Source organism: Perca fluviatilis, chromosome 6, assembly GCF_010015445.1.
Source record: "Perca fluviatilis chromosome 6, GENO_Pfluv_1.0, whole genome shotgun sequence".
Lineage (NCBI taxonomy): Eukaryota > Metazoa > Chordata > Actinopteri > Perciformes > Percidae > Perca > Perca fluviatilis.
This window is the reverse complement of record NC_053117.1, coordinates 8,905,222-8,922,066: the sequence shown is the minus strand read 5'-3', so window position 1 is coordinate 8,922,066 and position 16,845 is coordinate 8,905,222. Positions and strand designations below refer to the sequence as shown.

At 39.4% G+C, this 16,845-nt stretch overlaps 2 protein-coding genes across 3 annotated transcripts in view; one reads left to right on the top strand and one right to left on the bottom strand.

The window, feature by feature from the left end:
* Nucleotides 1-661: 661 nt before the first annotated feature.
* ogfod2 (2-oxoglutarate and iron-dependent oxygenase domain containing 2) lies at nucleotides 662-9,022 on the top strand. Its single transcript, XM_039802729.1, has 7 exons — nucleotides 662-903; nucleotides 1,021-1,077; nucleotides 3,433-3,543; nucleotides 3,635-3,734; nucleotides 6,246-6,370; nucleotides 6,914-7,171; nucleotides 8,236-9,022. The coding sequence occupies exons 1-7, from the start codon at nucleotides 769-771 to the stop codon at nucleotides 8,500-8,502; spliced, it is 1,053 nt and encodes a 350-aa protein (XP_039658663.1). The 5' UTR covers nucleotides 662-768; the 3' UTR covers nucleotides 8,503-9,022.
* Nucleotides 9,023-14,342: 5,320 nt separating this feature from the next.
* Nucleotides 14,343-16,845, bottom strand: part of slc4a5a (solute carrier family 4 member 5a) — a 45,755-nt gene continuing 43,252 nt past the window's right edge. For both annotated transcript variants that reach the window (XM_039802727.1, XM_039802728.1), the window contains exon 26: nucleotides 14,343-15,378. In XM_039802727.1, coding sequence (XP_039658661.1) covers nucleotides 15,213-15,378 — 166 coding nt within the window. In that variant the 3' untranslated portion in view covers nucleotides 14,343-15,212. The remainder of the gene's footprint in view (nucleotides 15,379-16,845) is intronic.

Below are 16,845 nucleotides of genomic sequence, written 5' to 3'. Positions count from 1 at the left end.
AGCGCACAGTTTAAAGCAAAACCGACCAGACGTCGACTCCCAAGCATATATAAGAAGCTTCCAAGCCAAAGGCTATTAGTCTTCTTTGTCGGCTTTATCAATGATTTAAAGTCTATGAACGTTTTTTTTTTTTATAGCATTTACAGAGTCAGGCTTTAAAATGCGGAATTTTTTATGTCGATCAAATATGTGTTGATGTGATTCCAGTTTTCATTTGAAGTGTCCACCGTGTTAAGGAATGGATGCATTATTCGACAGATTTCTTTTTTTACCTGTCAAAATGTTTTTTTCCACTTAACGTTACATACTTAAAATTTCACATAGCTTTCGAATACATACACATATACTGGGTCCAATATACGTTTCTTTCTGTGCAAAAGTTACAATTGTGTATGTATTCCTAGCGTATGCTGTCCTCTAGTGGTCACAATGTGTAGCTACAACTGTCAATTTGGCAATAACAATACTAGCTAGCTAGCTAACCTACTCATGGTGTTAAAAGTGGTTTGAGATCTGTACAGTCATTGGCACTAAATGTGTTATGAGGAATGTATAGTTGGTGGTGATTGCTACTATTTTACTCTCTCTGAAAAAAAAAAAAATGGTCCACGGTTTTGGATTTGTGGAGAGTACTTTTACTTTGAGGACTTCGAACCGGAAGTGTAATGTTTGTTTTTTGCTGCTAGCTAACACAGAAGTAACTGTTAGCTGTGAAGCTTGCTATTACTTTGTTTTTATGCGTGTTTTATTGCCTTTATACGGGCAATAATGACAAACAAGGAAGACGGAAATCGTCAGTTTTACATCTGTAACTGTTTCACCACTGATAATATTTTCCTGGAGGACTACAAGATCCATGTCCGCTTTTTATCCGAGCAGCAGTTCAGACTGGATTATCAAACGGTGAGTGGATGTTAGTTAGCTACATTTAAAAACAAAAATAGTATTTGGACTGTTAATTACCGGTTTTAAACTCTACTGACAACAAGTGTGTATTGTATCTTAATTATTGCTACGCAGCTGCTTATGAGGCTTGGCTGCGTGACGGACCAACAGTTTGAGGATGTGTTCAACAAGGTAAGAAAGTGTGTTCGTGACTAACAACAATTCAACTAAGTTTGGCTTCCCTTTTCTGACTCATATTTGGTCGGTCTGACATTAGTTAGGTTCACCTAAATGTAACCTAACGTTAGGTGTGAAGTAATCCTCAAACATCTCACGGACAATACTAGTTAACGTTAGCCTGACAAGCTAGACCCACATCAAGATGCTGACCCTGGTTGCAAATTACGTTTGCTGCCGCTAGGCTCATATATTTGAAACACTCCCTTATTGAGCTCAAACAATTAACGTTAGATGAATGATTTATAAGCTAAAGTAAACTAACTAATTTACATTGATATAATTATTGATATTTTAAATTTGATTGATTTGATATTGATATTAAAGGCTTATTTCATTTCATTTAAAGTAATTTTTAGGGAAAAATGCCACACATTTACTACCATCAGTTTCTCGAAAGTGAATAATTGTGGGTTTTCTTAACCTTCTATAATTGTAAATTGAGTATGGGTATTAAACTGTTGGTCTTACAAAACAAGACATTTGATGTAGAGCTAGACTGATATATTGGCCAGGCTCATATACCAATATTAGCTTATTACAGAGATATGTCGGTACTGTGTATGCCGGCTGATAAGTAACAAGAAATGTCAGTACAGAAAATAGCTTATTTATATTCAGTGTCTCCATTAGGCTACATACTTTTTCCACCATAGAGCACTGACACATTTATTTTTACACTGTAGAATGTCTCGCTCAGTATGTATCTTGGTTGGTTATGGAGATTGCTTGTTCATGTTTATGTTTTACAGATTACTATCTGATAAATCGTTATCCCATATATCAATATCAATATGGGCCTCAAACATCCATTAGATCAGGCTATAATTTCAAGACTTCACCATGGACTCTGGACGTTGTATAGACCTAATTATTAATGGATAGGATTGGGCAGCGAGAACCAGTTCCAACTTGGAATCGTTTTAAAAAATTGCGATTCTAATGGAATCGTTTTAAAAAAAAAAAAAACTTTTTGGTTCCAAATTTAACATGCACAAGTTTTGGTAGCGCTTGTTGTGTTGTGTGGCTTTATTTTATGTTGAAAAAGCCCGGTAAAACTGCAAATCACCATTGAATCAAAATAAAATGTTCCTCTTATCTTTGAAATAAGCACATGACCAGTTTCAATTCCACCCCTCAAAGAATCTGAATCCAAAGGAAGAATCGGAATTGGAATCAGAATTGTTAATATCATAACGATGCCCAACCCGACTAATGTATTTATCGAAGAAAAGTATTGTCACATAAATCAATAATAAAAATGATTAATGATATGAAATGTCATGATAATATGATCACAGTGTGATTGCAATGGGAACATCACCTGGTTGTATAGTTGGTTTCATCCTGTCTCCAGTGAAAGAAGCATCCTGGTAGAGAGAATGGGGGTAAGATGCACCTTGCACTGTACAGATACAGTTAGTAGGTCTACATCCTACTCGGAACATTAATATGAGTTCCTCCACTAGAAAGACTAGGTGCATGTATTTGGTGGGGGTTTAGGGGTCCTCCCTCAAAAAAAAAGTAATGCATTTAAATAAAAAAATATATGCAATTTCACATTGTTTTACATTACACATACATTACCATGTATACGTGTCCATAACGTTGGAAAAGCTGGAGCAGATAATGAATAAATAACACGCTATAGTGCGTAGTTTCTGTCGCCCCCATGAGGAATTCTAAGTAATGACAACAATTCTGTCGGCGTGTCCACACGATACAAACCTTCCGTGAACGCGCTCCACCCCCACCCCTCCCCCACGCAGTTGCTAGTAGCCAAGGAGGACACAGAGGATTAAAAAAAAAACATGATGGACTCTTCAGAAGAGGTAATTATCGCCACTCAAGTTTCTGCGTGCGAAAGTCGGCAGACGACATCAATTTGTAAACACAGCCATGCTGAGAAATCCAGAGAGAGTTGTGTGGAGCTGATAGTGTTAATTAGCTTTGTAGCGACTCTCGTGGCAATGGCTTGAATGTAACGGACGTTCAGTAATATCAAAAAGTTATGCACTAAAGCTTTAAAGACAAAACTTGCTGAAGAACTACATTTATTAGATGCTCACATTGATTTTGATAATGTTTGATTTTTACATTCATTCGACTTAGGTGGTGCCCAAAACGGCTTGGGTGCTGTACATTAGCCTTTATAATAGTACAACAGGATAATCAAGTTGTGATCAGTGATCACTGGAAATCATTTTATCTTAAGACGAGGAGATCATGAGGTAACCTACCTCATTCACCTGCAGTTAGCCATGCTTCCCTACCAAACTGTAACTGAACTGTATGACTACTCCGTTTTAGATTTCACAGGAAGTGGACAGGCGGCGATGTCTAGGTGTGACGTCGGCTGAGAGAGCTGCTGCTATCAAAGACACGTACAGGCCTCTCCATCCTCACGTCTACCATCTGCAGGTACTCACTGCACCAGCCACTGCTAATAGTGTCATTCCTAATGTGTCATGAACACCTCGCTGAGACACACCTGCACACCACCTGTCCTCAGGAGTCCTACCTCGCACCAAAGTTCAAGCAGATTGTCGAGTACTGTCGAAGCAGTGACATCAGCGAAGAAGGTCTCGGAGACTTGTTGCAGGAAGAGGCAGGTGAGTTGGTTACACAAAGTGATTAAAAAAAGGCCTTTAATACATAGAGCAAGACGTTTTTGGTCATAATTCTTCTTCCTTTTAATAAAATGTTTTATATCTATGATTGCCGCCACCTGTTTTCAACTGCCAAAATATATACCGGCTTGTTTTGTTTTTTTCCCTTACTGAAAACAGTATAGTGGTACTTATTGAAAACACATCAATTACATTTGTATAGTTCGGTGTTCGCCGTTTCAATTGCAGCCGCTGCAGCTTCGTCCCGCCATATTCCATTGTTTCCGTGGGGTCTTAAAAAATCCACAGGAGTCTCAAATTTCAAAATCTAAATTTTAGGCCTTAAAAAGGCTTACATTTTTCTTAAATTTGCTGAAGTGTTGTGTTCTAGATCTTAAATAATTTTAAACTTTACATTTATTTATTTTTTATTCTGTGGTGTTGTAGTTCTTTGTTTCGCTCGTCGGAATATAATTTGCTGCATATGTACAGATTATTATTACTTTTATTCAATGTGAATACATTTATTTTACTTTTGCAAGTACTTTTGTGATGTGATATGTGTCTTAAATGTCATTCATAAAGGGTCTTAAATTTGACTTGGTGAAACCTGCAGAAACCCTGATATTCACAACTTTGAAAATAAGTTGATCGTTCCGTAGCAGAGATGGTGACCATTGAGAGCAAGTAGTGTCCAGCGATCACACTCATCTGAACGTTTTGACCGTAGTGCGGTGCATTTGGCCATACTTTGTCAGCGTGAACGCACCTTGTACTCAAAATAGCTAGTATAAGTACAGAGATTTCAGACAAAGCACTACACCAAGTGGCAAGCTAGTGTGCAGGAAGATGTTTATTCCAGAGCCAAATAAATGACTAAATAAACAACCAAATCGGTTGTCTCTTATTACTTTTAACTAGGGCTGTCAAACGATAAATTGTTTTTAATCGTGATTAATCGCTGAATTTCTATAGTTAATCGCGATTAATCGCATGTTTTATCACATGATTAAAATTCTATTATTTTGCATTTCAGAACTGTTTTTAAGTACATATTAACAATGGAAAGCAATTCTTACCAGTGTATATTGATTGGGAATCAAATGAATGCAAAGAAAGTTACTTTATGAACTTTGTATTAGTTTATTATTTATTTACTGTAAACAAAAGAAGAAAAAAGGAAGGGTACTAAACAACAGTCAGGAACTTGTTTATTGTTAAGGCCATGGTAAATTAAAGATTTAATAATAATGTAATAACTATAACAATAACTTATTTCACCAGTAAATTGCTGTTGAACGACAAAAACAACCACCAGATAGGAAAATGGTATTTTACAATTACTGTGAATGCGCCACGAGGCTACCTGTTTTAAGTGAACGCACCGTCTGAGACAGCACTTGCACTTTGGTTTCATCAACAGGTCGGCGAGTAGCACTCTCCAAAATAGTGCTTTGCCTGAGCCCGCTAGCATCCACCTGAGTCACGTTAACTGTACTACGCTTAGCTCGTAGGTGGTAGCTCAAGCTTGACGTGCTTCGGTGATATTTTAATTTGGCTTTACACAATGTGCATATGGCTTTTGACTTGTCTACGAGCCGTCCGGGAGTTTTGGAAAATAAAAAGCGGCATTCAGAATTGTGTTGCTGCTGTCTTTCTCCATCATGCCTGCAGCCTGCAGCAGTAGGATGTGTTAGGAGGAAGTATAACAGCTTGATGATAAGTAAAGGTGCGGCAAAGGGTCAAAATAGTAGCCTGTTAGGCACGATGTGAAGCCGAGTGAAGTGAAAATAAATTAATAAATGGCGGCATGCGATTAATGCGCTAAAAAAAAAGAACGCGTTATGCTCGGCCCTTAATCGCAACGCGATTAACGCGTTAATGCTGACAGCCCTACTTTTAACTAATACATAGTGCTTCTAGAACTCTCGTGCGATATTCAGTGTTTTCCCTCGCTTTGTGGAAGTCTTACGTGCGCGTATTTGGTGGTGGGGGTTTAGGCGAACTTCCTCAAGAAAATGTTTTTCAATAAAATGCAATTTCCCTATACATTTTGTGTTTCTTTGTGGGATTTTGTGTCTCTCTGAAGTTGTGTTTTTTCTCTTTATGGTCAATTTTTGTTTGTTTTTTTGGGTTGTTTTGGGTCTCTGTGGTCATTTGGCGTCTCTTTATAGTCAGTTTGTGTCCCTTTTGAGGTAGTTTTGTCTCTTTTTCACATCATTTTGGACTGTTATCGTCACCATATCTGTGTCTAAAACGTTGGAAAAGCTAGAGCAGATAATAAAAAAAAAAAAAACACTAAAAAAGCTTAAAGACAAAACTTGCTCAAGAAGTCCAACTAGAACCATAAGATCTGAGACATGCATCTATTTGACTTAGGTGGTGGCCACAACGGCTCAGGTGCTGCACCTAAACCTTATAATGGCAGGGAAAATCCTGATATTGCTTAAATATATTGATGTATTCAAATGCTACATGGAGCATCTTTTATTGACTCCCATCTTTCTGTTGAAGCTCCAAGGGTTTATCGCTTCCCTGTGTTTGAGAAAAGCTTCTGTGAGGAGCTGGTGGAGGAGCTGGAGCACTTTGAGCAGTCCTCGGCCCCGAAAGGAAGACCCAACACCATGAACCACTATGGGGTAACGTATGCCTTCCTACAGGTTGAAACCCCTAAAAGTGCCGGTTAATCACTGCTCAGTCATTCACATTTCATCTTTATTGTGCCGTGACATTTTGATCCTTGGCCTACAGCGGGCCATGAAATATGAGAGGCACATTCCAGGCAGGCACATGCAGGGACTATAATGGATTTTCTAGGAAAGTCAGAGAAATTCTAGGGTCATTTGACAGTGAGGAACGTGCATATCGTCGCTGTCGGACAGAAACCTTGTATCTCCATATTTCGTATTTTCATAAATCGGTGCTATCACCCTTTACGTCTATTAGCCTTTTTTCATTTGGTGAAAAACTACGGTTTTGGACATATGAGGTTTTCACCCGACAGCAACGTTATGCTGCATGTCTTCAAGCCAAGATGGAGGGCTTCAGCTGAATCCTTAAATTAGGACGATATAAAAATGCAGAAACCATGAAAGGGCTCTGTCTTAAGAAGGTCAGAGAATTAAACATGAGGGTTACGTTCTTTTATTTATGATATTCTTCTCATTTTCTCTCTCTTCCAGATCCTCCTGAATGAACTGGGCTTTGACGAGGGCTTCCTCACGCCCCTCCGTGAGCTCTACCTGCATCCGCTCGCCTCCCTGCTGTACCCGGACTGTGGGGGACGCGGTCTGGACAGCCACAAGGCCTTTGTTGTTAAATATGACATGAATGAAGACCTGGAGCTCAGCTACCACTACGACAACGCAGAGGTCACCCTAAATGTTTCCCTGGGCAAGGACTTCACCGAGGGCAACCTTTATTTTGGTGATATGAGACAGGTGAACATATCAGTTATAACACTATACTATACAACAATACTATTACTGCTGCTACTGTTGTTACTACTATTACGACACCGTTAAACCACCACTTCTACTACTTGTAGCTGTGAGTTTAATTATTTTGGTACGCTTTTTTTCGTCCGATTTGGTGCGTGTCTGAGTGCGATTAGTGCATTCACACCTGCCAAAATGAACTGCACCAAGGGGGAAAACAAACTCTAGTGCAATTCAACCAAAGTAAATGAGGCAGGTGTGAAAGCCCCCCTCCTCCCTAGTTACAGAAATAAATCCTTTGTATTTTACCGGAGAAAATGGATTTTTTTTATTTTTATCTCAGAAACAAGCAGTAGACCCTTTCAATCCAGTTATTTTGAACTTACTGTTGCTGATAATGCTACTGTTGTTCCAAATGTGTACGTAACCCAATTTCTAAGATAAGAAAGCTTGCAGATAAAACTTTGAAAGCTTTTCTGGCAGTTTAGAAATACTGAGGAAACCACCTAATATTTTGAATATGTTACACGGTTTCCGCGGGGTCTTAAAAAGTCTGAAATTTCAAAATCAAAATTGAAGGCCTTAAAAAGTCTTAAGTTGGCTGAAGTATTGTGTCCAGGTCTTAAATAATAGTGCAAATATACTATATATAGACTACAAATGAGACCAACATGCAACTTAAATTGCAGCTAATCAGCTTTCATGTTATTGGTGCGAGTCTCTGTCGGATTGTACCTCAGACATAAAGTCATTCTTTAGGTATGTGGAAGTGCAAGTTTAGCGGTACTTGACTTGAAAAACTGAATTTAGGGCAAAAATCCAGTTGCTTACAATGTATTTGAAACCTACTGCTTCTTATGCGAGCGAGAAAGCAATCAAACTGGGAACGTTAAAGGTCCCATGGCAGGAAGTCCAATCAGCCAGAATAACTGAAATCACCTGTGTAGGTGTTTAAACTTGACTCGGTGAAACCTGCAGAAACCCCTGTATTATTATATTTCCAATGTCATTTCCATACAGTAATGCTAAATCATGTCTAAACTAAGTGCTTGTGTTGGCCACTGCAGGTGCCTTTAAGTGAGACTGAGTGTTCAGAGGTGGAACACAGGGTGACCGAGGGCCTCCTCCATCGGGGTCAACACATGCACGGGGCGCTGCCCATCTCCTCCGGCCAGCGCTGGAACCTCATCATCTGGATGAGAGCCTCACATGAACGCAACAAGCTGTGCCCCATGTGCAACAGGAGGCCGACACTGGTGGAAGGGGAGGACTTTGCTGACGGCTTCACCAAACACCCTGAAGCACCGCTGAACCATTCGTGCGTTTTGACGTGACGTATCGCGCTGCTGTCAGCGTTTAATAAGGGGACTTTGGTGTCCCCAGTTTGTACGGTAATATCAAAAGAAGACACTGGCAGACAGCAATGCATGCAACTACCTCAGATGTGTCCTGTAGGAATGAAATGATTTTGAAAATGATTTAAGTTTGTGCAACGTACATTTTCTGTCAATAGACAGATATGCTACAGTATGATTGTTGCACAGTTAATCAAGACAACACTGGGTCAAAGCCATTAAATGGAACACATTTTATTGACACATTTTGACTGTATTCCAAATTGGAATGATGAATATTGATTATTTGTACTATTAATAATACTAATGGTACTATAATTCTGTGTTTCTACATTTGGCGTGGTGTCCCATTTTGTGATGAGTATATATAAATGACTATTGTCTCAAATATTAGTCCAATATTATCAAACAACCCATACTGGTCAAGCCCCCCTATTTATATACAGTATGATAGTACTGGATTTTGTGCCAAAGAATTAAAAATTAGGTTTGCACCACCCCTGCTGTATCTCTTTCATCAGAATCAGTTTTATTGGCCAAGTATACTTACATACACAAGGAATTTGACTTCAGCAGGTGTTAACTCTCTATACATTCAACAAATAGACACTCGCTATACATTCATTAACTATTCCAATACCTTATAAGCCTGTAAACATCTTTTTGTAAAACTTATTGGGATCATTTTACATAAGGTAACATGAGGCCAGGGATTTCTGTGGCATTCAGGCACAATAAATATAGCGGGAAGTGAGTTAAAGGTACCCTATGGGTTTTTGACCACTAGTAGCGCCTCATAGAACATATTCCTAAGCCCTTTATATAGAGAGAGTGTGGCCAACTCAAATCATGGGCGCCATATTGGATCCCGCCATAGTCAGATGACTCTACAGTGTAACCCTATGGGGCGGATATGCTATCTTGAAATAAATCGCTTATTTTCACCATAAACAGGTATATACATGTTATTATCAACGTTTGTCAATATGTAAAGGCCCTTATGGAAATATTCTGCGATTATTTACCTTATATATCGTAAATGGGCAAAAAAAAAAATGCCCATTGTAGTGAGTGACCACGTTGCCTAATAAGTCTCTGAGCAGTGTTTACCTTTCTAATGTCCGCTAGCAGAAAAAGCTAACATTAGCATAAGGCTAACTTCAAACTTCATTCATTTCTAAAGCAGTGTTAGAACTTTTTTGACAGCATGGTACACATTAACGATGGTATTACTATATTTGTCCTATGTAATTTGTTATCCTATCGAAGAGAGAAATTGACATTTACCTCACACAATAATGAACAGCTCCCATACTTTTTGCCTTTTTGCTTCACGGGGGGGACTTGGGAAATCTTTTGCTGCTTCCCTGTCTTTCATTGCAGCCAAACGCACAACAGTTGGGCATTTTTTCAGTGATTTATGTCATTTTTTTAAAATAATTAATTACATTTTTCCACTATTCTCTGCACTATGTCAATGGGAATCACATAAATATTGGTATCAAACATGGCGTTCACGAAACGTGACCACCTCGGAACCAATCGCAAAACGGGATATTTCAGAACATTCGATTCTCTAGTTGGCCACACTCTCTAAATAAAGGGCCAACCTGGTCTCATGGAAGTTCGTGAAATGGTCACGTTATTTTTAATCTATTGATACGTGTTCACGGGGACGGTTTTGTAGTTTTTTTTCATGGTGGCCAGCACGAAATGGTCTATAGGGAGATTAACGGGGAAAGCAAACGCCACACCCCGGGGGAGGACGCCTCACACACCGGGAGACGGCCGCGGGGGAGGACGCCTCACACGCCGGCACACTAAAATATGAGTTCTTTTCACCTGCCTCGATCCATTTCGCTCTTGACCTTATAAAGGCCCCCTTTGCTCTTTCAATATAAAGCTCATCTAACCAGACTTGTAACTCCATTAACTTGTTTTTCCCTTGATAATTTAGATCCAAATTACTACAACACTGGTTAATTTCCCGAAACAAATTGCTTTCATATGCTTCAAAGGACGTCGCTTCCCTCTAAAAACATTTTGTTGTTTCTAAGACGTGAAGAAGGGAGGCAAGTGGAGGAGCCGGGGATGCAATTTGAGGGAAGTGAGATGTACCTCAAGTGGCCTCCGTATGCTATTACCCACACTAAGGGCTGAGGGGAAGTGACTGAGGGCATGTTGAAACACTAATGAAACACAGCCTGAGTGTAAACGATGCAGGCTTTAGAATATTCAAAAACTCTGAGGAATTGAATAAACAAAGAAAAAAAACTGTTTTTGCTTGTCAATCAATTTTATTGTTAAAATAAAAACAAAACTTATTAATTCCTCTGTCTTTTGTAGTTTTTTTTTAAAATCGTAATTTAAAGCATAACTCGGTGTGGTGTGTATTGTTTCTGTCAGCGATGTTGATTTCAGTCTGTTCATAAGTCAAGAAGTCAACATTGCTAATATTAAACCAGTAATAATGCGCTTGTTTTCTGTTATATTTTTCAATGGCCGGCTGTAATCTAATATTTTGCCGTTGACCAAAAGTGTTCGGCTAACTGTTTTTGGGAAATGTGGTAGATCAGCAATCTGGATCAAGAAGAATGGAAGTGAACAGACATTTGTGATGATGTGTATTTAACTTTGGACGTCGCCAAGCCACTGTGTTCAACACAAGACAAACCACATGCTTTGGAGTAATGGCATTTTAATTACATAAATTACTGTATATCTGTCAATTTCTTATTATTGTCATATGCATGAAGTGTTGTGGTGAAAGTTATATACATATTTCCAATGTCATTTCCATACAGTAATGCTAAATCATGTCTAAACTAAGTGCTTGTGTTGGCCACTGCAGGTGCCTTTAAGTGAGACTGAGTGTTCAGAGGTGGAACACAGGGTGACCGAGGGCCTCCTCCATCGGGGTCAACACATGCACGGGGCGCTGCCCATCTCCTCCGGCCAGCGCTGGAACCTCATCATCTGGATGAGAGCCTCACATGAACGCAACAAGCTGTGCCCCATGTGCAACAGGAGGCCGACACTGGTGGAAGGGGAGGACTTTGCTGACGGCTTCACCAAACACCCTGAAGCACCGCTGAACCATTCGCGTGCGCTGACGGTATCGTGACGCTGCTGTCAGCGTTTAATAAGGGGACTTTGGTGTCCCCAGTTTGTACGGTAATATCAAAAGAAGACACTGGCAGACAGCAATGCATGCAACTACCTCAGATGTGTCCTGTAGGAATGAAATGATTTTGAAAATGATTTAAGTTTGTGCAACGTACATTTTCTGTCAATAGACAGATATGCTACAGTATGATTGTTGCACAGTTAATCAAGACAACACTGGGTCAAAGCCATTAAATGGAACACATTTTATTGACACATTTTGACTGTATTCCAAATTGGAATGATGAATATTGATTATTTGTACTATTAATAATACTAATGGTACTATAATTCTGTGTTTCTACATTTGGCGTGGTGTCCCATTTTGTGATGAGTATATATAAATGACTATTGTCTCAAATATTAGTCCAATATTATCAAACAACCCATACTGGTCAAGCCCCCCTATTTATATACAGTATGATAGTACTGGATTTTGTGCCAAAGAATTAAAAATTAGGTTTGCACCACCCCTGCTGTATCTCTTTCATCAGAATCAGTTTTATTGGCCAAGTATACTTACATACACAAGGAATTTGACTTCAGCAGGTGTTAACTCTCTATACATTCAACAAATAGACACTCGCTATACATTCATTAACTATTCCAATACCTTATAAGCCTGTAAACATCTTTTTGTAAAACTTATTGGGATCATTTTACATAAGGTAACATGAGGCCAGGGATTTCTGTGGCATTCAGGCACAATAAATATAGCGGGAAGTGAGTTAAAGGTACCCTATGGAGTTTTTGACCACTAGTAGCGCCTCATAGAACATATTCCTAGCGCCCTTTATATAGAGAGTGTGGCCAACTCAAATCATGGGCGCCATATTGGATACCAGTCATAGTCAGATGACTCTACAGTGTAACCCTATGGGGCGGATATGCTATCTTGAAATAAATCGCTTATTTTCACCATAAACAGGTATATACATGTTATTATCAACGTTTGTCAATATGTAAAAGGCCCTTATGGAAATATTCTAGCGTATATTTACCTTCTATATCGTAAATGGGCAAAAAAAAAAATGCCCATTGTAGTGAGTGACCACGTTGCCTAATAAGTCTCTGAGCAGTGTTTACCTTTCTAATGTCCGCTAGCAGAAAAAGCTAACATTAGCATAAGGCTAACTTCAAACTTCATTCATTTCTAAAGCAGTGTTAGAACTTTTTTGACAGCATGGTACACATTAACAATGGTATTACTATATTTGTCCTATGTAATTTGTTATCCTATCGAAGAGAGAAATTGACATTTACCTCACACAATAATGAACAGCTCCCATACTTTTTGCCTTTTTGCTTCACGGGGGGGACTTGGGAAATCTTTTGCTGCTTCCCTGTCTTTCATTGCAGCCAAACGCACAACAGTTGGGCATTTTTTCAGTGATTTATGTCATTTTTTTAAAATAATTAATTACATTTTTCCACTATTCTCTGCACTATGTCAATGGGAATCACATAAATATTGGTATCAAACATGGCGTTCACGAAACGTGACCACCTCGGAACCAATCGCAAAACGGGATATTTCAGAACATTCGATTCTCTAGTTGGCCACACTCTCTAAATAAAGGGCCAACCTGGTCTCATGGAAGTTCGTGAAATGGTCACGTTATTTTTAATCTATTGATACGTGTTCACGGGGACGGTTTTGTAGTTTTTTTTCATGGTGGCCAGCACGAAATGGTCTATAGGGAGATTAACGGGGAAAGCAAACGCCACACCCCGGGGGAGGACGCCTCACACACCGGGAGACGGCCTGGGGAGGACGCGCACACCGCACGACACTAAAATATGAGTTCTTTTCACCTGCCTCGATCCATTTCGGCTCTTGACCTTATAAAGGCCCCTTTGCTCTTTCAATATAAAGCTCATCTAACCAGACTTGTAACTCCATTAACTTGTTTTTCCCTTGATAATTTAGATCCAAATTACTACAACACTGGTTAATTTCCGAAACAAATTGCTTTCATATGCTTCAAAAGGACGCTTCCCTCTAAAAACATTTTGTTGTTTCCACGCGGAAGAAGGGAGGCAAGTGGAGGAGCCGGGGATGCAATTTGAGGGAAGTGAGATGTACCTCAAGTGGCCTCCGTATGCTATTACCCACACCAAGGGCTGAGGGGAAGTGACTGAGGGCATGTTGAAACACTAATGAAACACAGCCTGAGTGTAAACGATGCAGGCTTTAGAATATTCAAAAACTCTGAGGAATTGAATAAACAAAGAAAAAAAACTGTTTTTGCTTGTCAATCAATTTTATTGTTAAAATAAAAACAAAACTTATTAATTCCTCTGTCTTTTGTAGTTTTTTTTTAAAATCGTAATTTAAAGCATAACTCGGTGTGGTGTGGGTGTATTGTTTCTGTCAGCGATGTTGATTTCAGTCTGTTCATAAGTCAAGAAGTCAACATTGCTAATATTAAACCAGTAATAGCGCTTGTTTTCTGTTATATTTTTCAATGGCCGGCGTATAATCTCTAATATTTTGCCGTTGACCAAAAGTGTTCGGCTAACTGTTTTTGGGAAATGTGGTAGATCAGCAATCTGGATCAAGAAGAATGGAAGTGAACAGACATTTGTGATGATGTGTATTTAACTTTGGACGTCGCCAAGCCACTGTGTTCAACACAAGACAAACCACATGCTTTGGAGTAATGGCATTTTAATTACATAAATTACTGTATATCTGTCAATTTCTTATTATTGTCATATGCATGAAGTGTTGTGGTGAAAGTTAATTACGTTCCGATACAGACTTTGTGAGTAAAAACACATATATAAAAACGTGTAAGCTACATCTTGCATAATTAATCGTTCTTTTTCAGCAACATCAAGACTTTTTGGTTGTTTCTTTTTGTTCCAGGTTAATGTGCCAATATGGAGTGTTGAACTGGAGGGAAACGGGTAAAAGGAGAGCCGGTTCTCTGGGAGCAGAGGCATACTACAACATAGTCAAACAAACACCAAAACACAAATATGCAAAGGCTAACATAGTAGAAGACCGTAGACTTTACAACCTCATGGTTAATAGTTCTGTTACTAAAATAGTGCTAGTTTTCTCTTTTCCTGGCTCAAAATCAAAGTCTGTACACACAGGCGGATGTAAAATTACTGTACAATAAGTTTTGATATTGTACTGATTTCAAGATTAGTTTGGATTTGGAGTAATTACATTAATAGTACAATATCAATATATAGCTTGTTATATGTTAGTATAAAGATAAATATTTTCACATCAAATATATAATCCTATACATCTCATACATATAAATATCTCCTCTGTTATTATGGCCATTTACATCAAACAAGTATTATACATTTGTATTTCATATATGCAGAATTTGTCAGGACTGCACCAATATAAAAAGCACATGAAGCTAAAACTTCAACCTCCCCAACCGCATTGATTGGATCAGTCCCATTTCAGCCAGACTGTTAAGGTGTCAGTTTGCTCAAAGCCATCAGTCTGTGCCCCCTTGTACTGTCCGCGGGTCAGACTGTTCCGAGTCTCAGCTTCATAACGTGGTCTCGCTGCTCATGTCCCGAGGGTGGTGGTGGTCGATGTCCGAGTCGTAGTCCGACTCCATCTCGATCTTGACCTGGGGCACAGGGCAGGCCATCCCTCGGCCCATAGGCATGGCCGGAGACGATGGGCACGAGATCTTCAGGTGTAGGGTGATGCTGAGGAAGGGCAAGCTCCAGTTACCATACACACCCACAGCCAAAAACACTGAGGGGCTGAGGGGGGGGAGGCCGGGGAGGGTGGAGGAGCTCAGCCATGTGGCATCATGACCCCCAGCTAAACACAGAGTGAAATAAGCTGCGGTAGTGGTTGTCTGTGGCCACAATGCCTCATGGGTAAGACTAGGACTGGTGACTGGGATAGTCAAAGCCTGGGAAAGGATTTAAACCATGAACATGGACGTTTGTTGTGGCCCTTACATACTCTTACCCCAAGAGGGACATGTTTAATATAGTGAGCAAAGTTAAAGCCACATTTGGAACCTAGCAGGTAGTCCATTTCCACCTTATGCCATATGAACTTTATGTATTTCTGTCTAAACTATGAAGCTGATGAAACTCTGATGCCAAACGTGAACAGAGGACCTTTTTTATTAACAAGAAGGTAATGTAACTAGTGATGAAAGAAAAAGAAAACCTACAGTATACCTCGACTTAATGACTACACTTGAAAATAAATAAACAAATCAATTTTCAATAGTTCACAAAATTAAACTACATTTTGTTTTGACTTGACACTATGACTTTTTCCTCTAAGTTCTTGTGCCCCCTTAGGGTCCATCCTTAGAAATTACGGCATCTTGTTCTGCTGTTATACAGACGACACGCAAATGTACCTGCCTTTGAAACGGAAAGATTCAAACTCTTTAAAGCCACTGTTGAATTGTCTAGAGGACATTAAAGCTTGGATGGCATTACATTGTTTAAAGGGCAACTATTATATAGCATTTTCAGGATAATACTTACATGTTTACATGCTTTAATGTTAAAAAAAATATTTCTCATACTGCCCATTACATGGCTGCTGCACTATTCACCCTCTGTATGAGATTGTCTGTAGGAGCGCCTGTCTCTTTAAGCCCTCCTCCCGCCAAAGCCCAGTCTGCTCTTACTGGCCACTGTCAGTACCCGATCCGTTCCACCGGCACAATCCGTTCTGCGCATGCGCTGTGGTACGAGGATTTATGACACTACCCAATCTGTTCCCACGCTAGCTAACGTTAGTTTAGCTAATAGCTAATTCGGCGGACCGCTAGGTGATTATAGCGGTCTGCCGTTAGCCTCCACCGGGAAGCTAACGTTAGTTTAGCTAACGGTTAATTTGGCTAACCGCTAGCTGATTGTAGCGGTCTGCCGTTAGCCTCCACAGTTAGGCTAACGTTAGTTTAGCTAACAGCTAATTCGGCTAACCGCTAGCTGAGACAGCATGTAAACTTTAAAAGACCCTCAAAATAAAACTTGAAAATAAACGTTAACATATATAACAGCTGTTACGTCAGTTCTACTTGTGCTCATTTAAAATACAATCACTCAATACTTGTCTTTATTGTTATAACTGTAAAGTCTTAATTTAGCTGTAGCCTGCTTTTCCCATTATGTTTGACTTAACGTTATTTTAGACTGAAT

Coding starts and splice junctions, on each gene's coding strand:
- ogfod2 (XM_039802729.1), top strand. CDS start 769: ATGACAAACAAGGAAGACGGAAATCGTCAGTTTTACATCTGTAACTGT. Junction 1,078..3,432: donor TTGAGGATGTGTTCAACAAG/GTAAGAAAGTGT, acceptor ACTCCGTTTTAG/ATTTCACAGGAAGTGGACAG. Junction 7,172..8,235: donor ATTTTGGTGATATGAGACAG/GTGAACATATCA, acceptor TGGCCACTGCAG/GTGCCTTTAAGTGAGACTGA.